Source organism: Rattus rattus, chromosome 14 (assembly GCF_011064425.1).
Source record: "Rattus rattus isolate New Zealand chromosome 14, Rrattus_CSIRO_v1, whole genome shotgun sequence".
Taxonomy (NCBI): Eukaryota; Metazoa; Chordata; class Mammalia; order Rodentia; family Muridae; genus Rattus; species Rattus rattus.
Window position 1 is genome coordinate 80024942 of NC_046167.1, and position 22354 is coordinate 80047295.

Sequence of the window (22354 nt, forward strand, 5' to 3'; positions counted from 1 at the left end):
GAGTTTTTGACTCTTGTAGTCCAGGCTAGACTTGAATTTCTGATCCCCCTGCTTCCATCTCCTTAAGTGGTGGATTACAGGTGTGTGTGTGTGTGTGTGTGTGTGTGTGTGTGTGTGTGTGTGTATGTGTGTGTGAGTGTGTGTGTGTGTATGTGATTGTGTGTATGTGTGTGTGTGTGTGTATGTGTGTGTATGTGAGTGTGTGTGTGTGTGTGTGTGTATGTGTGTGTGTGAGTGTGTGTGTGTGAGAGTGTGTGTGTGAGTGTGTGTGTGTGTGTGTGTGTATATGAGTGTGTGTGTGTGTGAGTGTGTGTATGTGTGTGTGTGTGTGTGTGTATGTGTGTGTGTATGTGTGAGTGTGTGTGTATGTATGTGGGAGTGTGTGTGTGTATGTGTGTGTGTGTATGTATGTGTGTATATGTATTTGTATGTATGTATGTGTGTGAGAGTGTGTGTGTGTGAGAGTGTGTATAGTGTGTGAGTGTGTGTGAGTGTGTGTGTATGTGAGTGTGTGTGAGTCTGAGTGTGTGTTTGAGTATATGTGAGTGTGTGTGTATGTGAGTGTGTGTGTGTAGTGTGTGAGTGTGTCCGTGTGAGTGTGTATGTGTGTATGTGTGTATGAATGTGTATATGTGTGTGAATGTGAGTGTGTGTGTGTGTGATGTGTGTGTATGTGAGTGTGTGTGTATGTGAGTGTGTGTGTGTGTGAGTGTGTGTGTGACCACACTGCCTTAAGTCGTGTTTGTAGGTCATCCATGCTGTAGCACATGGCAGCATTTCATCTGTTTAATTGGAGAGGTGCATTTCATCTGGACAGGTAACAGGTTAGGCTTTGTCTATAGCGAGCACTGCCTGCTCTTAATCCTCAGGTATATGTCTCTTCATTTCTTGGATGTGGATATAGGGGTGGGAGGACATGGGAGGGATGTGGGTGTGGGGGGCTGTGGGGGCCAGGGCTGTAGGGGCAGGGGACATAGGGATGGGGGGACATAGGGGTTGGGGATGTAGGGGTGGGGGATGTGGGGTGGGAGGATGTAGGGGTGGGGAGATATAGGGAGGACACAAGGGTAGGGGGACATAGCAGTGGGGAGACATAGGGGGGACGTAGGGGTGGGGAGGACACAGGGGTGGGGGAACACAGGGGTGGGGGGACATGGGGGGAGACATAGGGGTGGGAGGACATAGTGGTAGAATTGCCCTTTTCCAATTTCTCTAGTTCCTCTCTGACGTTTGTTATTAAATGTGATTTTATTCATAGGTTTCATAGTGGGCGTGAGGTGATATCTGACGATTTGAGACTCTGACAGTTGTGAGCATTTTCTCCTGTGATCGTTGTTTGTTCCACCATCTTATGTAGAAAGACATGTTTTGAAAGATGTGTTTTGAAATCCCTTGTTTCCATTTTAAAATTAGGTTATTTTTCTGTTGATTATTCGCGTGTAAGTTAGAGTCGGATTTATATTCTAGATAGATGCCCATCTTGGTATCAATGTTTTGCCAAAATAAAAATAAAAAAAAATCGTCCTAAGGATTGGAATCCCATATTTCCCAATGATGTCCTTTAAACTGCAAGTGTTTTAAGCATGGGCATCTAATTTGGCAGCTTTTCCTTTTGCGATTTTATACTTTTGATTTCTTCTACCATTTCTTCTTCTACTAAGGCTGGTACTTCTGAGTCTTATACTGAGGCGTTTGCTTTACTCTGGAGTGATTTTGTGCACAGTAGGAGGCCAGGCTCACAGCCAGGTACCTTGTCACTGTTGAAAAGACTGTTGCTTCACAGGGGCTGGTCAGGGAACACCTGTAAAATGTTAAGGGGTGGGGGAGATGGCTCACAGGGCAAAGTGCTTGCCAGGCATAAGGAACTAAGTTCAGGTCCCCAGCCCTCAGGAAGAAGGCAGGTACAGCAGCTGAGGGTGATGAGGGTGGAGGTAGAATGGGAGAGACTGGCAGACAGACCCCTGGAGCAAGGCAGCCTAGTGGTGAGTTACAGCTCCAGTAAGTGGCCCTGTCTCACAAGTGGGCAGGTTGGCTCAGTTGGTTGCCAGACTTGATGACCTGGGTTTGGTCTCTAGGACTCTTACGGTGTAAGGAGGGAATCGGTTTCAGCCAGCTCTTCTTTGACCTTCACACAAACACATGCATGCCATGGAATGTCCCCCTGGCCCCCAGCAAAAAGGATACATGTACTACAATCCAAATGAAACAGCTGTCATTAACCTCAGGACTCCACATACATGTGCACACATGTGTATGTCCACCTCTACACGCATGTACATGCACCCTCTCATAAGTGAATTGACTGTAAGTATCATAAAATACCTTAAAAAAGAACAAAGCTCATTTTTTTTTTATGGGCTTCTAATTCTTTTCTACGTAGTCCTCTTCCTAGTATTCTTGCTGGTATGATTAAAATACTCTTGACAAAAGCAGTGTAAAGACTAAAAAGTCTATTTGGGTTCACACTTTGAGGTTACAGTGTATCAGTGTTGGGGAGGTCACAGCTGCAGGAGCTGGAGGCAGATGGTCACATTGTATTCACAGTCAAGTATCAGGGAGCAATGGATGCTTGTGTTTAGCTCTCTTTTCCCTCTTTATATAGTTCAGAAGCCCAACCTAGGGAATGGTGCCGCCCATGGTGGGCAGGTTTTTCCATCTCAATTAACCTAATCAAGATAATCCCCCTTAGGCATGCCTACAGCCATCTCCCAGGTAATGTTAGGTCTCATCAGTTGGCAATCGTGATACCATCACCATACCTGTTTTGATGTTAGTTCTTTCTTTCTTTCTTTCTTTCTTTCTTTCTTTCTTTCTTTCTTTCTTTCTTTCTTTCTTTCTTTCTTTTTTCTGGTCAGAGAGGCTTGGTTCTTGCTCATTTTGATATTTAAAAAATTGTCTGTTTTAGACAAGAGTCTCACTGTGACCTCACTGTTGGGCCCCACAATGTTTGTCCCAGCTAAGGCAGTCAAAAAAAATTGGGAGGGGGTGGCTTATCTGCTCAGATCAGACAACTCAGCAAAGACTTTACATCAATGTCTTGGAAGGGTGATGGAAAAGTTCTTGGATTGGCAGGGACGTGGGGCACCTTTTAGGTTCTCATATATCCATTTTTTTCTTTTTGAGATTCTGGAGACCAAATCCAGAATCTTAAATATGCCAGGCAGGCACCCCTCCACAGACCTATACCCTAGGTGGTTCTCAACCTTCCAAATGCTGCAACCTGTTAAAACAATTCTTCATGTTGTGGTGACCCTCCCCCAGCCACAGAATCATTTTTGATACTACTTCATAACTAATTCTTCTGTTGTTATGAATTGTAATATAAATATTTTTGGAGACAGGTGTTTGCTAAAGGGGTCACGACCTACAGGTTGAGAACCCCTGACCTAAAGCCTATTTTACTTTTTGTTTTGAGACATGGTCTCACCAGGCTAGCCTTGAACTTGAGATCCTCCTGCCTCACCCTTCTGAATAGCTGGGACTATAGCTTTGGGCCACTGAGCCCAGCTCTCCATCACCCGTTTTGTCAGGGAACATGGATTGAGTCATTTCATTTGCTTGTTTGTAAAGATGCAGGGCCTGCTATGTGTCAGCCGTGTAGCCTAGGGTCCAGGGTACAAGATTACATATGCTACTTCCTTCTCTAAGTCCCCAGTGAAGTAGGGGTGACTGCAGTGTAAAAGGATAGAAGATTCTGGTGGTGGTGGTGGTGCTGTGTGTGTGTATATGCGTGTGTGTGTGTGTGTGTGTGAGTGTGTATGTGTGTGTGTGTGTGTGTGTGTGTGTGTGTGTGTGTGTTTTATTTAGAGGGTCATGTACCAGCACATGTGTTTACATACATGTGGAGGCCAAGAGCTCAATGTTGGGCATTTCCATTAATCACCCTCCATCTCACTTTTTAAAATAGAATATCTTTAACTTCTTGTTAATTTCGTACACGCAATGTTTCTTGATCATGTATACAACCAAACTCCCCTCCCAACCCCCAGGCACCCCAACATGCCCCCATCTCCCCTTCCTGTCTTCTTTCTTGGTGGATAACTGCTTCTTGTCTCGTGTTGACTTACCTTGCCGATTCGGTCTTGTGTGGCTAATCGTAGCTGCAGAGTTCACGAGAGCAAGGGCTACGCCCGCGTCCTGAAGACAGGATTTCATGATACGCTTCCCATCCTCCAGCTCTTGGATCCTTTCTGTTTTCTATGATGTTCCCTGAGCCTTGGGCAAGGACTGATACACACGTCCCTTTTAGGGGTCACACTCAGTAGACACTTATTCTTAGCATGACCAATTATGAGTCTGTGTATTAAGTCCTTCCACTGTAGTGAAAAGGTTCTCTGGTCAAGGTTGCTGGTAGCACTGAACAGTGTTATAACTATACATATTCAGAAGGCTGTGGGGCTGCGTGCTGTTTAGCAAGCCAATAATAGTTGGTTCCCTCATTGAGTTTATGGCCTTCTGAGCCATGGTCTTTTTTTTTTTTTTTTTTTTTTTTTTTTTTCAGAGCTGGGGACCAACCCAGACCTTGCGCTTGCTAGGCAAGTGCTCTACCACTGAGCCAAATCCCCAACCCCTGAGCCATAGTCTTTTGACCAGGTTTACAGCACCAGGCCTGAATTCACTCTCGTGGTTGGTTACCCCCATACATACTGTACCACTCCTGCATCCACGGACACGCCGTGCCTTGCATGATGGTATTGCAGTGTACATCTATGTTTTATTTTCAGTGGCAAGGTCTATCACTGAACTTGGAGCTTGCATATTTGACTAGACTGGCCAGCCAGCGAGCCAAGGGATATTTTCGTCTCTCCCTTCCTAGTGCTGGGATTAGAGGCATACCTCACGGTGCCTGGCTTTTAAAAGTGGCTTCTTGGGGATTGAACTCAGGTCCCCTCATGCTTTGATAGCAAACACTTTACAAACTGAGTCATATCCTCAGCCCATAAAATTGTGCGCGTGTATGCACGCACATGCACCCATGTGTGTATGTATGTGCATGCATTTGTATATGTGTGTGCACGTGTACGCGTGTGTGTGCGCGTGTGCATGCGCATGTGTTTGTGTGTACGAGTATATGAGGCTTTATTTGGAGGTCAGAGGAGGATATCAGATGTTTTATTTTATCCATGATACCACCAGTCTCTGATGCAGCATTCTCTTGGGACAGGGCGTCTTACTGAATTGGGAGCTAGACTGGTAGCCGGCAAGCCCTAGTGATTTTGCTCTCTTCACCCCTCACAAGCTCTGGAGCTCACAGTAGCACCTGACTTACTAAATGTAGGATCGGGGACTCAACTGAAATCCTCACGCCTGCCCATCAAGCACTTTTACCCGCTGAGCTGTGTACTTGGCCCCAGACAGTGGTTTCCTTTTCTTTTTAGCAGTGCATGAGACTGAACTTACATGCTAGGCAAGTGTATTACCACAGAGCTACAGCCCCGGCGAGATTCTCAGCGATCGCAACGGTTGGAGTTTGCACAAGATTGTCGGGGGCACTGTGTGAAAGGCTGTCTTTAAGTGAAGGTGTTAAACCTGGGAGTCTAACTAGTCTTGCATATGCAGTGGAGCCCCCTAGGGTCTTGCTGGTGGAACGCTCATATTCCCTGGCATTTAGTCAGTCCCTGAGCCACTCTTGTCCATATTCGCCACTGCAGAACTTGGGGATCAGGGTCCTAAAGAGAAATGAAGCAACTTTGGGCCCAATAGACGCAGAGTAGTCGGGTCCCCGCGCCAGGCCTCTGTAGTGATAGCGTGTGATCCGGGTGGGACGGGCGTGGGTGTCCATGCTGTGACTCTTTCTGTCACCTCACTGGTGTCTTACAGTAAGCGGCTGCTGTGTGACGTGATGATCGTGGCAGAGGACGTGGAGGTAGAAGCCCACCGCGTGGTCCTGGCAGCCTGCAGCCCTTACTTCTGTGCGATGTTCACAGGTAAGGGGAGGGCGCACAGCGGCGCGAGGCGCTGGGCGAATACCAAGGGCGGCGGAATGGGGTGAGGGAAAGAGGGTGGGGGGAGGAGAGGCAAAGCTGTGCAAACCGTTCTGACGATCATCTGTGGAGAACTGGAGGGAACAGAAGCCTCAGCTGGGTCAGCTAGACCCCACAGGGATCAGAGAGACAGCGTCAAAGGGTTCATTAGCCTCACAGTCGCGTGGGACGCTTGTTAACGGTGTGGACCTCTGGACCATCTATTGAGGGCTGAGGCAGAGACAAGAGAAGAGATCGGATTACCGGGACATTATCCACTGAGTAGGACTCGGATTTTTCACACCTGGCCTAGTGCTTTCCCATGAGGACTACACCTTGTCTCTGGCCACTTCTCCCAGGCAGGGACCAGGGGTCCCCTGTAGCACCTGTAAAGGTCTAGACACGTGGAGGATGGTAGAAGAATGTCTGCGTCACTGTTGCCAGGTTTTCAGGGAAGAAGTTGTCTTGCCTAAGGATCTCACACGTGTGATACCTGGGCTGAATTCCTGAAACCCATCAGCTGAGTTTTCTGTTGTCAGCACCTCTCTGTACCACGTGTGTGGATGGCTCTCTGCTAATGCCTGCCGCTGGAGGATGCTATCTGGGCTTCTGAGTCACCAAACCTGGTCAAGTGTCCCTGCCACATGCTTTCTAAGTGGCCTGTGCATGCTCTGAGTGTGGTATCCATCCCCTCGAGTCTACACCACTAGTGGGCCGGCTCTGGTGCTGCGCATGCGCTCCCCTCAGAAAAGCCCCCTCCCTATCACCATCATAGCGCCACACAAAGGCGCTTTCTATCCTATGTCAGAACTATTTTAAAAAAAAATACTATAGCTGTCTGCTTTTTAACCTGTCTCCTCATTTCTTGGGAAGATGGGACTCTTGTTTGACCTGGTTGTTACCCTGTGTCATGGTTTGAATATGTTTGGCTCAGGGAGTGGCGCTGTTAGGAGATGTGGCCTTGTTGGAGTAGGTGTGGCCCTGTTGGAGTAGGTGTGGCCCTGTTGGAGTGGGTGTGGCCTTGTTGGAGTGGGTGTGCCATTGTGAGAGTGGGCTATAAAACCCTCATCCTAGCTGCCTGAAAGCCAGTCTTCTCCTAGCAGCTTTCAGATGAAGATGTAGAACTCTCAGCTCCTTCCGTACCATGACTGCCACGCTTCCCACCTAATAACGGACTGAACCTCTGAACCTGTAAGCCAGCTCCAATTAAATGTTGTCCTTAGAAGAGTTGCCTTGGTCATGGTGTCTATAACTAAGACACCATGTCTTAAATGCTCATGAGATGCGTGTATTTTGTTAACGTGGGGATGGAATGTCCCCTGCACGGTTGTGAGCTTCGGGAGCCTGGGTGGGGCACGTCTTGTGGTACGTGCATTCTGCTCACAATGGAGAATGAGTATGGTTGGAGGAGGAGCTTGCAAAGAGCTGGGAACGCAAACGCTTTGACTCGGTAGAATCTTATTTTTTTCCCCACTGTAGCACACCGCTAGGCTGGAGTGACCTTGTTGGAAGGGCCTTGATGCTGGGCTGTAACGATCCCCTGACTCATCAGTGGTCTTAGCTTGGAGCTGTGCGCCTGCTGAAGTACACGAGGCATCCTCGTCTCCCTTGTGCCAGGACAGACTTTCTACCACATAGCCTGGGAAACCTGCCAAACCTGGGGATCTTGAGCCGTCCTCTCTTCAGAGTGGTGTCAATCTCAAGCTGCAAGGGCTTTAATTCTTCCCCCTCTCTTTCCTCTGCCCAAACCCCGTTGTTTTAGAATACTTTAATCTCGTCTCCAATAGTTATTCAGCCACAGTTTCGGCGGCATGCGGCTCAGCCGGTCATACTCTTCGTATGCGTGGTTTCGCAAGTTCAGTGTCGACAGAGGAGTCTGCTTAGGTAATGAATTGAAGGGTTGGCCAGAAGGACCCCATGGCCAACAGGGACAGCTGGGGGAGTGCACGCTTCTGGACTGATCTGAAGCGGGGGAGAGAATCAAGAGAGGAAGGAGTTCTAACATTCCGCACAGCACAAGCCCTCCATGGACCCGGTCACCCTCCATCCCTCATCTTTATCCATCCTTCCTCCCATCCGTCTGAATACCGTTCACATGTCTCCGCTCTATCCTTCCTCCTATCCGTCCTCCCATCCGAGCACCTTTCATGCATCTTGACTACGGAAAGAAAAATCAGAAAACATGAACAAGCAACAGGCGAAAGGAAATCGAAACAGAATAAATGCATGCACCATAGCGCTTAGGGGACTGCTCTCTCACAGGTCCTATTTATAGCTATGTACACACACACAATGTCTTTGAGCACAAACGGACTCACATATATTTGAATAGCTGTGCTTTCATAAATACATAGTTTTTTAAAAGACTTATTTATTTATGTATATGAATACACTGTCACTGTCTTCAGATACACCAAAGAGGGCATCAGATCTCATTACAGATGGTTGTGAGCCACCATGTGGTTGCTGCGAATTGAACTCAGGACCTCTGGAAGAGCAGTCAGTGCTCTTAACCGCTGAGCCATCGCTCCAGCCCATAAATATGTATTTAAAAACCACTATTAATCTGGAATGGTTTTCCTTCCCATTTCTGTTCCGCCTAACTCCACTTCATCCTTCGTTACAATTTAAGTGTCAGTGCCTTAGCGAAGTCTTGCATGATGTTCCCTCCAAACTTCCTTGAATCCAGTTGTCACCTGCTCCCAGCATGCCTTACACGGCTCCTTAGTGTTATTGCTTATCCGAACACTCCCTTAACTCCCTTAATCTCTGATTTTCCTCGTCAGTCATTGCTGTATCTGCTTACCCAAAACCTGCCCTGAGCAGGTTTGCTTTCTAAACCTCAGTGGCACTCAGCGGTCCATCCTGAACACGGTTCCACATCCACGAAACCATGTCAGTAACTTTATAAGATTCCCTCCGTAACTGGACGTCCGTCCCCTTACTTGCCGGAACACAAGTAACATTTTCCGTTAGCACTAGTGTCTTCCTGGGAATCTTTGCATCTTAACCATTATTTGCATTTCTAATCATTTCCTTAGAATAGGTTCCTAGGACAGGAAGTACTAGGCGAAAGGCCATCCACACTAAAATAAGTCTATTTCTAGATCTTTCTGTTTTAGGCATGTGAGTGTTTTGCCTGCCTGCACCTTGTACATGCCCGATGCCCACGAAAGTCCCAAGAGGGCTTTGCATCCTGTGGAACCAGAGTTATAGATGCTTGTGAGCCATCATGTTGGGGCTGGGAACTGAACCTGGATCCCCTGCAAGAGCAGCCAGTGCCTTAACTGCTGAGCCGTCTCTTCAGCCCCAGCCATAGACATTTTGAAGACATAAGTATTTTGTATAGGTACATACCTATGAGTAGGCAGTTGGAAAGGGTGCACCCCTGAATTGCTGAGGTGCATATCAACTTTCCTTTTTGTTTGCTCACATTTTCTGATCTTCTTTTGTTTTCTTTGAGATGTCATTTAGATCCCCCAGTTGGCCCATCTTGTTGTCCACTTACCAGCACCGCATGAGACTGTGTTAGAGACCTCTTGGCTCTGCTTAAAACCCAAGCGACATTGCAAAAACGTTCCTACATATCAGATTTGGCTTCTAATGGCATAAACTCAACCCAAACGGCCCAGGTGGCCCCTATCTGTTTCTCTCAGCGTGCTCAAGGCCAGAGGGAAGGAACGCACGCGTGGTTTTCTTCTGACGGAGGAGGCGTGTGGCACAGTCTTTCAGTCAGGCTTAACTATGGCTGTCTTTTTCATTCCATGGTTGTTCTGAATGTGAATCCACACCCCAGACCATGTCTGCCCCACGATAGCATGGGAGCCATCCATCCTTCCCGCAAACAGAGTAGGGAGGCCTGCAGGCTGTGCACTGCCCAGCCTTTAGTTGTGAATATGGGAGGTGCAAGACTTTCTCATTCTGCCATTTGCACCTCCATGTCAGCAGACACAATGACAGCCTGGCCAACTCCCCCCACCTCTCTCTAAAAAGAGATTATTATTATTATTGTTGTTGTTGTTGTTATTATTATTATCATCATATCATCATCACCACCACCACCACCACCACCACCACCACCACCATCATCATCATCATCATCATCATCATCATCATTAAATCATGTTCTATGTGCAATGGGATGCACATGAGTTCAACTGCCCACAGAACCAGAGAATGGATCCCCTTTTTTTTTTTTTACAGTTTTTCGGGCTGGGGACCAACGGGAGCCCTAGGTAATTGAACTGAAAATCCCTGCCCGAGCAATGTGATTTTTAACTGCTGAACCACCTTTCTACTCACCTTGTTCTCCTTTTATTTTGCCCTTTACCATGGGATTTGCTTCCTGCTGTGCTTTTATTCAGAGGTCTTAACATACATGTCTTCTAGATACGTTAAAAAACAAGCCTCATTTTATGGTATTAAAGAAGTCGAGGTCTAAGGGGGTACGTGAGCTCAGGGCCTTAGTCCTATCATAATGGCTAAAATAAAACACATTTGGGCTCTCAACTCAAACAAAACCTTGATAATATCCTGGTTCCATTTTCTTGATCCTAGTGTGTTATAGTCACTGATGGTGGTAGTGGTGATGGTGATGATGGTGGTGGTCGTCATGATGATGGTGATGATGATGTTAGTGGTGATGCTAATGCTGGTGGTGTTGGTGGTGAGGGTGATGGTGGTAGTGGCAATCACAATAGTAGGAAGTACCATTCTGAGAGTGGAGGGAAAATGTTAAGTATCTTTATGGCTACACAGGAATTTCCTTCTATTACTACACAAGCAAGAGGAGGGATGAGGTTCCAGGGGGTCTGGATGCTTGGGTGATCTTCCTCACTGTGGCCTAGCTTTCACACTCTCATTGGCTCCTTTGCTTCTTAACCCAGCCTAGGGATAAAGGCAGGACTAGAAATATTTTTATTTCCCAGGAGAGGGAAGTTAGGTTTTGGCAGTAAAATTGCTCAGGCCACTGACTGTGGAGGACTGGTAGGATTCAGGGAAAAGATAGAATATTTCTTTTTATTGTGTGTGATGTTAACAACTGCAGTGGGGCCTTACGAGCTCAGCTCTAGCCGACTGACTTGGCAAGGCACATCTTAGAACTTGGGTGAGGGTTAAAAACACCATCTTAACACATGTGAGGGATCACGGAGTAAGGGGTAATTGTTTTTCTGTTTTCTTTCTGCTTAGTGCACAGGATACAATTACAGTAGAGATCATTCAACACCAGGAGGAAGGGAGAATTCTCCAACACAAGGACTCTTGAACATAGCCTTTTCTTCTCTGCAAGGACATGCTCTTCAGAGATCTACTGCCAATATACAGTTTCTCATTATCATGTACATGCATGTGTGTGTGTGTCTGTCTGTGTGTGTATACACGCACATGTATTCATGCCACAGAATGTGTGGGGAGGTCAGAGGACAGTTTTGAGGGTTGGTTCTCTCCTTGTGTCATGGGTTCCAGGTGGGGCCACGTCAAGCTTTTGTGGTTAGTGTTCTCTGTGCTGATCTACCTCACTAATTCTAGACTGAACCTTTTATGCTTCTATAAAGGTCACATTCTCCCTCACTTCTAGTCCCTCTTCTGGGACACTTTCCCTTATTCTCATGTGTTCTGACAAGCCTGAAGACAGGAGTTTAATTCCCCAGAACCCACTGGTAAAAAAGAAGGAAGCTAATGTTGTCCTCAAACCTTTACATGTCTGAATAGTTACGACTTGTCCAGATCAGTGCCTTTTTGCTTTTGCTTTTAGTTTGTTTGTTTTGTTTGAGACAGGGTTTCCCTGTGTATTGTTGGATGCCCTGGGACTCACTCTGCAGAGTAGGCTTTTAAATATAAACCAGTCCAATGGGATTGGTGGACTCCATGACCAGGAAAGCAAATGTGTGCTCTTGTGTGTTCATCGTCGGGGTGCAGGGCATCCGGGGTGCAGGGCATCCTGGCCGTTAGTCTTTCTGTGCAGAGTTCCCTTTGCTAGCGTTTAGTACCCTTTGCAGTTGTGGGTTTGATGGTGTCTACCTCCATCCCCCATAAATCCAACCACCGGACTCAGCTCAGAGAGGGCAGGTCAATGGCTTGTCCACTTAGGCCCTAGATCTAGCATGAAAGACATATTTGGTGAGTGCTAGCAGAATGGACGAATGTCTGCCCCTCATTGGACATGCATGTTAATGTATGCCAAGCATCTCTACGGATGAAGATATGTAAAGTGAGTTTCTCCAGGGTGTCTGGCAGAGGTTCCTGGGAAAAGGCTAGCAGAGGTGGCCCCTGGGGTGAGCTCAGAGAGGGAAAAGAAACAGGGTCTGACTTTCTATTTCCTAGAACTATTTTGCCAAACTATTAGAGGTTCGTGAAGACTCAAGAAGGACCACCGAGGTCCTAGCTTGATGCGGTGGCACCTGGGAGGCTGAGGCAGGAGGATTATGAATTTGAGGACAGCCTGGGCTACACAATGAGACCCTGTCTTACGAAACGAAACAAGACAAAGAATGACCAAGTCCCTGGATGGCTTCTCTCCATAAGGAATGACTGTAGGTTGGGGATTTAGCTCAGTGGTTGGGGATTTAGATCAGTGGTAGAGCACTCTGCCTTCAAGTCAAGACCCCAGCTCCAAAAAAAAAAAAAAAAAAAAAAAAAAAAAAGGAATGACTGCAGCTCAACGCGGCATGAGCTACCAAGAGAAAACTTCTTCCTTTGGCTTTGAAAAATATTTCCTTGGCACTCGTTTCAGACCGGCCCTTCTGTTACGTGCCGAGGCTGCTGGGAATAAGCTTGACAAGACCTCGTTCTCTCGGTTCTCACTAGCTAGGTATCTAATGGTGACTTGCCCTTACACTGTTGACCCATGTTGGCCAGTGTTGGGGTCAAAATATGGAGGGATTTATTAGCTATGAATCTAGAGTCTATTATAGGTCTGAGTCTAGAGTAGGTTTAGAGTTAAGCCAACTTCAAGTCTTTCATCTGTGTATAAACAACTCTCGAAATGCCAGTTCAATAATTTGTCAGATGGCAGAAGTGTCACTCAGCTCTGGGAACTGTGACAAGGGTCAAACGCATTCTGTGGATATCACTTAACAGAGGGCCTAGTCCAGTGTGGGGGCTTTTATTACTGCCATGTTCAGGGCCAATTTAAACTAAAACCTTAATTTGGTATAGTATAGTCATTTCTGCTGTTTCATGGGGGTTAATAAATTTAAGGCTGACAGGAGTTTGATCCCTGGGATGCACTGGTAAAAAAAGGGAAGCTAATGTTGTCCTCAAACCTTTATATGTCTGCTATGACCAACACATGTCAAAGCACATCCATGTAAGCATCACAGACACACACACACACACACACACACACACACAAACACAGAAAATTTTAGAAAATTGAAGACTGTTTTCTATAGTTGTATGACTACAATTACATCTCTTAGTTCACCACAAGGGAACTCTCTTTTTAAACACTTACTTTGTATGTTTGCACGTGTTTTGTGTGTGCATGCCCACATCATAGCATTTGTATGGATACCTATGGGCTTTAGACGTTTGAGCTCCAGTCTTGGGGTCAGGAACCTTTGCTCACTGACCCTCCTTGAAGACGCTCCACAGAGTGCGTAGACGCTGACTGCTGCCGCAAGCCCCAGCATCATCTTTCTTGTGTTATTTTTCTTGTTTACTGAAATTTCACAGCTATCCAAAGAAGCAAAGAGAAGCCCTTAGAGCTGGGTTTCTTAAACACGCTCTGCTCATGACCGTGGGCCGTACGCGAATATGAAAACAGATATCAGTTGATAACGCCATGGAGGAATTGACTTTGAGTCGATTCTTTTACTTGCGTTTTTTTTATTTTTGGGGAGAGGAAGGCCTGACCTAGACACTCACTGTCTAGCCAAGGGTGATCCTCCTGCCCCCACCTCCCTGAAGGTGCTGGAATTAAGGGAGCATATTATCCCGTCTGGTTTGAGCATGCTGGGGTTGTGTGCTTCCGGATGATCTGCGTGCTCAGAGGCTTGTAAGGAAATCACTTGGTATACATAGGCTTTTACCACTTCTTAGACATCTCACGGTATTCTCACGCTAATGAGATGAGTGGACACAGAGAGTTCCGTTTTGACCGAGTATCTCATACCGCAGGGCACAGAACCCTTCAGCGGTCTTCAGAGTTGGTTATTCTAATTTGATTGTCAGTGTCATGAGTGCCGCTGCACACGCATACGTAGTTCAAAGTGGCAAAAGTGTGTTTGGAACCTTCTGAAAGTCGCTGTCCTAATCGCGAGTCAGAATTTTACAGAGTGTTCTAAGAACTGAAATCCAGGTCAGAAACTCAAACAGCAGTTTTTAAAAGACCTGCGTTTTGTTTTTTAGCCAGCACACAGAGTATTTCCGCACTTCAAACACAACAGCTATTGATTCCTGTCCCCGTCCATCCCCCTGCCTCCTTTTGTGTGTCTACAGCCCCAGCGGCCTTTCCCTTCAGGTCACCTGTGTTCTTCTGTCTTCCCTCTCCTCAGTCTCCGACGTCTCTGTTCCCATCCCCACTCTCATGGTGGCTGTTTTACGTTGTATGGCCCCTGGCCCCAACACACACACACACACACACACACACACACACACACACACACAAAAAAAAAAAAAAACTAGGAAGCTACGCTCCATACACAATATTCATCTTTCTGAACCTAGGTTATCTTCCTTGATGTAGTGTTTCCTTGTAGACCTCATTTCGCTTTATGTTAGAGTAAAAGTCCATTGTGTATGTGGGGCGCCCCTTCCCCGCTTGGCTATTGTTCAATGTCCAGCTTACAGTTGATGTCCAGTTATGAATGGGGCATCAACAAACAGAGATGTTCAGTGTGTGTTCGGGACTGGCGTGGCTGGCTTACCAAGTCAGTCTCTCTCTCTCTCTCTCTCTCTCTCTCTCTCTCTCTCTCAAATTTATTATTTATTAAACATAAGTATACTATCGCTGTCTTCAGACACACCAGAAAAAGTTATCAGATCCCATTACAGATGGTTGTGAGCCAATTCCCATGTGGTTGCTGGGAATTGAACTCAGGACCTCTGGAAGAGCAGTCAGTGCTCTTAACCACTGAGCCATCTCTCCAGACCCCTAGGAGTTCTCTTTTTAAGATTTTAGGAAACAGATGACCAAAATGGCCTCTCCAGTTTACATTCCCGCCAGCTGTGAATACACTTCTGTCTCCACACGTCCTTGGAAGCATTTATTGTCACTGGTTTTCTTGGCGATAACCATTCTGACTGGGCTGTGATGGACAGTTAATGATATTGGACAGTTCAAAAACAAACAAACAAACAAACAAAACAAACAAACAAAACAACGGCCACTTTTGCTTCTACTTTTGAGAAATAGTTAGTTTACTTAATGACTCAGTGTGTATATGTTTAATTTTGTAGGTTTTTGTGTGTATGTGTATGTATGTGTGTGTGTTTGTGTGTATGTGTGTAGGTATGTGTGTGTTTGTGTGTGTAAGCACACTCGTGTGTGTGTATATGTGTGTATATGAGTGTGTTTATGTATTTGTGTGTGTAGGTGTGTGTTTGTGTGTGTATATGTGTGTATATGTTTGTGTGTGTAGGTATGTGTGTGTGTGTTTGTGTGCGTATGTGTGTGTATGTGTTTGTGTGTTTATGTGTGTTTATGTGTTTGTGTGTGTATGTGTGTATATATGTGTGTGTATGTATGTATGGGTGTATTTATGTGTTTGTATTTATGTGTTTGTGTGTGTGTATGTGTGTTTGTGTGTGTGTGTGTTTGTGTGTGTTTGTGTGTGTGTTTGTATGTGTATGTGTGTGTGTTGTGTGTGTGTGTGTGTGTGTGTATGTGTGTGTGTTTGTGTGTGTGTGTTGTGTGTGTAGGTATGTGTGTATGTTTGTGTATGTGTGTTTGTGTGTAGGTTTGTGTGTGTTTGTGTGTGTGTTTATGTGTTTGTGTGTATAGGTATGTGTGTGTGTTTGTGTGTTTATGTGTTTGTGTGTGTAGGTATGTGTGTGTGTGTGTTTGTGTGTTTGTATGTATAGGTATGTGTGTGTGTGTTTGTGTGTGTATGTGTGTTTATGTGTGTATGTGTGTGTGTGTTTATGTGTTTGTGTGTGTAGGTATGTGTATGTGTTTGTGTGTGTGTATAAGCACACCATGTGTGTGGAAGTCAGAGGACAGCCTTTGGGTGTTGGTTCTTCTCCTTCTTACACATACGTAGATACCCCTTCTTACCACGTTGATACACAATCCCTTCGCCACTTAGTAGCCCAGGCTGGCCCTCTGTCTTCTTGAGATTCTTCTGTGTCCCCCTCACTGCCTCTCCCTCCCATCTCCTGTAGGAACGCACGGGTTCTGCGGATCCAGACTCCGGCCATCTGCCTTGTATGGCAAATGCTTCTACTCCCTGACGCTCAGTTGTTTGTCTCATGTATTCTAAATGGTGACCCCGTGTCTTTGGCGTAGCTAGCGAATGTTCTCTCCCCTTCTGTGTTTCCCTCTGTGGCAGTTTCCTTCATTTCAGACAGCAATTTCTAAAACCAAACACTCCAACACAGCACGCACAGAGATAGGCTGCTTCGGTGTGTGCCGAAGAACGGCAGTAGGGGAATTCCTAAAACTCCTTATTTTCCCCTTATTTTTAAATGATTCTGTTTCTGTAGGTGCAGAACAACTTATATGTGCTGTACCACTGCAGTCCGTGAAACACCCCACGTGACCGAGCCAACGTGCTTCAGGTAGTGCACAGTGCACATGATGTTCAGAGCGGCGTAAAGCTGAACAGCCGTACATTGGCGAGCACTGGCCGAGAGATGTGGACTCACTGTGAGCACTGCACAGGATGCTGACTCACAGGCCACGGAAACCTGAATTTGATAAATCTGTTATTGTCCCAGAAAATAGAGCCCCTCTGGCCTCTGCACCCATGCATGTGTGAACACACACACACACACACACACACACACACACACACACACACGCAAGCACGCACACACGCACAGATTATTCATACGGTCTTAACTGTTTCTTTTTGTTTAAAGTTCTAAAACCTTGACTTGACTCCCACACACAGATTCCACAGAGGGAAAGGCTGTCAACCCGGGCCTGACCATCTTGCCTCTGGGTTCTTACAGCAGACTGTTCTTTCAAAACCCCATTTCCAAGGCCTATGTTCTTTAATTGACTTTTGTGATACAATTAGCAATTGGACCCTCGTCAGTGAACTTCTAAATAGCCATCTGGAGGGACAAACCATAAACTTCTGAGTTCTTTGCCTGCACTTGTTTTCCTGTTCGTATGACCCAGCATAAGCTTTGGAGGATTGGGACCCCATCTTAGGGGCCAGGGGGAGTCCACCGCCTTTTCCCTCCTGCCTTCTTACCATGGCCTCCAGCCTCAGGACGAAGTGAGCTCTAGTCATCCACCTTCACAGTACCCAGAGAAGGGAAAGACTTGGGAGCTCCTGGCCTCCTTTGTCTGACAAGGAGACGAGCAGGCAGGATCTGAGGAATCCAACACCACCCACTTTCCCTGTGATTCCAGTCATGTGACCTGGAGCTGTGGCAGGGCGGGGACCGTGGACTGATCGTGCGATTGCGTAGCTTGGGGTGGGCGTCAGGAGCCCACGTAATGCACCACACTGCTTTCTTGGGTGCAGGGAACCCAGCGTTGTACTGTGCTGAATCCTCTAGGTGCTGGCACGAGTCTGAGGGAGAACAACCGTTGGGCTGTTGGCAGGCTCGCACCAGGGCATCTGACTGCGTAGTCTCTTGGAGCCACACTGCCCTCTGATTTGTGCCCCCTGCTGTCTGCTACCTCAAGTCCCGGAACTTGCTGAAGGGGCTCAGTTCTAGGTTGGCACCAGCAGCAGCCGGGGTCTCGTGACTGGGAGTGCGGTGCTGTTATTGGTCTCACTTCTGGCTGCGAACTCTTTCTTGGGTTATTATCAGGAGCTCCCGGCGGTTCTTCCTGCCTCTGGTTCAGCTCTCTCCCGCCTCTGCATCCAGGATTTCACTCAGAAATCTCCTGCTGTAGACCATCAGAGAAACCCATATCTGGTCAAAACCATCCCTTATCAACACATCCAGAGCGTAACTCCTGTACCAAAGGCTTGGGGAGCACCGGAGAACAGGAAGCAGAGAGATTATAAGAGTCAGAGGCCCGGGACACATGTGCTGGGAGACAAGGTCTTCTATCTGGGACAAGGAGCTGCTCCCGGGAAATCCTAACAACATACGGGACCTCCGAAGGACACCACCAGTTGACATGTCACTGTGGACCGTGGATGGGGGAAAATCTCGCAGGACCCCATCCCTAGATGGAGAGCTACAGGCAGTTAACGATCACACACACACACACACACACACACACACAGAGAGAGAGAGAGAGAGAGAGAGAGAGAGAGAGAGAGAGAGAGAGTCAGTCTTTTCCAGAGAGGAGCCTCCTATAGTTTATCCCATCCTGAATGGTCAGCCCTAAACACATAGACGGTTGAGAACCACTACCTGGACCCAGCAGGTTGTATTTATCTTGACATATATGTGTGGAGGAGAAGGTCTTGACTTCTAGAGGGAGTTGTGGGGCACGAGAGGGGCTGCAGCGGGAGAGGGAAGAGTGGTGTAGATCACGGATGAAGTCCTCAAGAAGGGCATTCCATCTGTTCTCGTGCTTCTGGTCAGGACCTCAGCGCTGTCACCGTTTCCACGAAGCTCCCTTGTGTGACGAGTACCGCTCTACCCGCTATGGCCGCGGATCCCTCTCTAGCTTCCTTCCGTGCTGCGCCCAGTCATGTCAGGCTCTCACTGTCTCTCAGATACAGTATCCTCTTGGAGCCTCTCTCCTTTACATTGGACCCACGCCTGGCCCCTCCTTCCCTGCTTTGCTGTCTCTCTAACCTCTTCCTGTCACCCCCAGAGAGGTATGTGCTCTCCTGGGAGGTCTTCTGTAGCACCCATGGGTGCTGTGGGTCCCTTCTCTGTGCTTCTCCCTGGGGCTGTTTCAAGGTGTTTAAAGCTGTGGATTCTGAAGTCAGGATCCCCTTTCAGCCCACCTCGGCTGTTAGATCTTTGACCACAAGATGAACGAGCTCCCTTCCTGGGCCTTGTCTTTTCTTTTTTTCCTCTGTGTAAAATGATGCTAATTTTTTACAACCATCACACATTTCCACGAAGTTTGGAAGAGGCAAGAAATTAAAGTGGTTCGCCCAGTGTTTTGGCCATAGTTAGCAATGAGCAAATACTAATTTTTCATGTTGTCATGATAATTTGTGCGTATTTAGATTCCTCTTACAAGGCCTGCCCTCCTTCAGGGCTGGCAAAGGGCTCGCTCACCAGGCCTGGCCCCAGATACAGTTGTCGGTAAGTTCGTTTCAAAGCCCCATCTACAGAAATAGGCAGCCGAACGCAGAATGCCTACAGTTGGTATCTGAGTGATCCGAGAAGCAAGGACGTTATGACCTTGACGTCCCTGTGCCCGACTCTCTCCAGTGGTTTCCAGGGGCACAGGCGAGCGCTCCACGTTTCCAAGACAACAACAGTGCAGGAGGCCACAGGTGCCAAATTCCTGTCCTTTTCTGTTTTTGTTGTGGAACTGCAGGTGACATGTCTGAGAGCAAAGCCAAGAAGATTGAAATCAAGGACGTGGATGGACAGACCCTCAGCAAGCTCATCGACTACATCTATACCGCGGAGATAGAGGTGACGGAGGAGAACGTGCAGGTAATCCCACCAGTGGCCCACATGCCGCCCACTCAGGACCCGCCACGTCAGCGTCCTACCCCTTAACCCTCACTCATGGTCACTAAACGGGGAAACGAAGCTGCATGGGATGACGTCACTTTACCTGGGCACGTGCTGGGCACAGCGTAAGGGCGGAAGAATTGTACCCTTGTCTGTTCAATGCATGCCCGGTATAAGCTGTTCCTTCCACCCTCAGGTTACGTAGTACCGTAGCATGAGCCCAACCCCGGAGTGAGGAGTTTTATAAAAAGATAGGAGAGACCAGAAATAGGTTTGGTGGAGGCGCGGTATGGTGTGGGGGAAGGGGGTGCCTCTGCGGGCCCATGCTGAGGCATCCCCGCGTGGTATTGTGTAGAATAGAGTTTATTCAGGACATGGGGAGGGGGAGGGGAATGAGGAGAGAAGGGACAAGGAAAAGAGGGTAAGAGCAAGAGAGAGAGGTAGGGGGCAAGCAGAGCCTTTTTTAGTGAGTGTCAGGCATACCTGGCTGTTGCCAGGTAACTGGGGGGCGGAGCCTAGACAAAAACAACAACAACCAAAAAAAAAGAAAAAACAAATCGCCAATCGGGAGTGAGGAGTTTTAAGCTCACGTTGTACTTAGCTTAAGAAGGAGGAACCAGAAGCTCCATGACTCCTCTCTGCCCCAGGCTGCCCTTTTGTCTCAGAGAGACCCTTCATGCTGTTTACCTGACAGCATTGGTCATGCATGCAAAGGCCCCTAGCACGTGGAGGGCGAGCACGAGGACCCAGTCTCACCAGAGTGTGTGGCGATGACATACTGCGCGCATCTCTCCCCTCTTTCTCAACCCCGCCTGACCCTCAGCCACCTAGAGCCTGGAAAGGAGGACCCAAGAGAGGACACATACTGTGCTTCAGCTGGGGAGATGATTGGGGAGGGTCAGCCTTGACCCGCACAGATCACAGGGCCGAACAGATAAGGGTACGTTCTTCTGCCCTTCCAAGAGTGACAGAATTGATGTGTTTTGAAGGGTTTGTTGTTGTTGTTTTGTTTTTGCACAAAGCCACCTAATTTCCTGAGGCTAACTAATGCCCCTTAGGTGACCCATTTCCTACCGAGACACCTCACTTCCAGGTTGGAGCTGTCTGAGAGGCTGGCTTGATGCCCCAGCGTTCCTATTACCCACCATACCCTTCGTGGGCACTGTAGATGTAACAGCACTGGTCCCCTGTTGTCTCAGTGTGGGAATGAGGCTAGAGATCCGTTAAAGAAACACAGGCGTCCCATCTGTGCAGTCCTGCAGTGAGAGAGGATAGATACCAAGGGACACTGGATGAAGGAAGGATTTTGGGAAGGATCGTTTTTTTTTTTTTAAGAGTTAAGCTTCAAGCTGAGGTTAAGGAATGAGTGGTGGGCGGAGGGGTGCTAACGTGTGGTCAGGGGCAGGCAGGCAGATAACGAGGCGCATTGCATCACCCCTGCAGAACAAGCGGTGCCAGGGAGGTTTCCTGGCTTTATATAGTTACTATAGCAACATTTGTAGAAATATAGGTCTCAGTGTCCTGGCTGGCCCAGAACTCCCGGTGTAGACCAGGCTGGCCTCAAACCCACGGGGATCCACTAGGCTCTGCCTGAGTGCTGAGACTAAAGGCGTGTGCCACCATGCCTGGCTCAAACTATATGCACGCTAAAACGTGTAATTTGGCTAATTAGAAAGGACTCTGTTCTGGTCCTTACTTCCTGACAGGGATGAGATGATAACAGCAACAAAACAGTAATGAATAATTATGCATTATTAAGGTGTTAATTAAGAAATTAAGGCATTGATTAATAATAAATAAAGGTAATAGGTATCCATCAGTAAAAAGGTAATTATTACAACTCTGGTCTCACCCCGTGCTGATCTCTCTGGCTTACAAAACGCATTGTTTCAAAGTGGTGACAGCAGATACCAGAGCTCTGTAGAGAGTGACTTTGTCATTACTGTTTAAAGCAACTTCAGTGCTGGAGAGATGGCTCAGCGGTTAAGGGCACTGACTGCTCCTCCAGAGGTCCTGAGTTCAAATCCCAGCAACCACATGGTGGCTCACAACCATCTGTAATGGGATCCGATGCCCTCTTCTGCTGTGTCTGAAGACAGCTATAGTGTACTCATATACATATAATAAATAAATAAGCAAAACGAAAAACTCCCCAAACTTTGTCTGAGAGGGAGGGGGAAGAACAGGGGAGGGAGGAGTTAGTGCAGTTTAGAGAGCCGGTGGAGGAATTAGTGGGGAGACAGCATGGCTGTGGGTTCACAGCACCCTGGGACTCAGTGACTGCCAGAGAAACCATTCAGTCTGCATGCTTGCCCTCCACCTGCTGGAGCCTTTCCACTTCCTGGACACCCCATCGCCAAGTCTTCTCCACAAAGCAGAGGCCGTAAGAGCACCCATTTTCATAGGTCTTTGAAAACTGCCTGTGCTCAAACCCTGGCTTCTGTTCTTATCTGCTGTGATGCAGAAGCAAGTTAGGTGATCTCTCTTTGCCTCAGGGTTTTCATTTCTTGAAACAGCGTTTACTCTGATAGGGCTGGTGTGAGTCATTTAATCGATGCGGTCTTGAGAACAGCATTTGATGTGATAGGGCAGGCGTGAGGAGAGAACCTGCTGACACATCCGTAGACCAGGGCCTGGCACACGGCGCATACATAGTATTACCTAAACAG

At 47.4% G+C, this 22354-nt stretch overlaps 1 protein-coding gene across 2 annotated transcripts in view; it reads left to right on the forward strand.

Moving 5' to 3' along the window:
- Klhl3 (kelch like family member 3) overlaps positions 1–22354 on the forward strand; it is a 116109-nt gene that overhangs the window by 25513 nt on the left and 68242 nt on the right. For both annotated transcript variants that reach the window (XM_032884769.1, XM_032884770.1), the window contains exons 3-4: positions 5821–5927; positions 19543–19664. In XM_032884769.1, coding sequence (XP_032740660.1) covers positions 5821–5927; positions 19543–19664 — 229 coding nt within the window. The remainder of the gene's footprint in view (positions 1–5820; positions 5928–19542; positions 19665–22354) is intronic.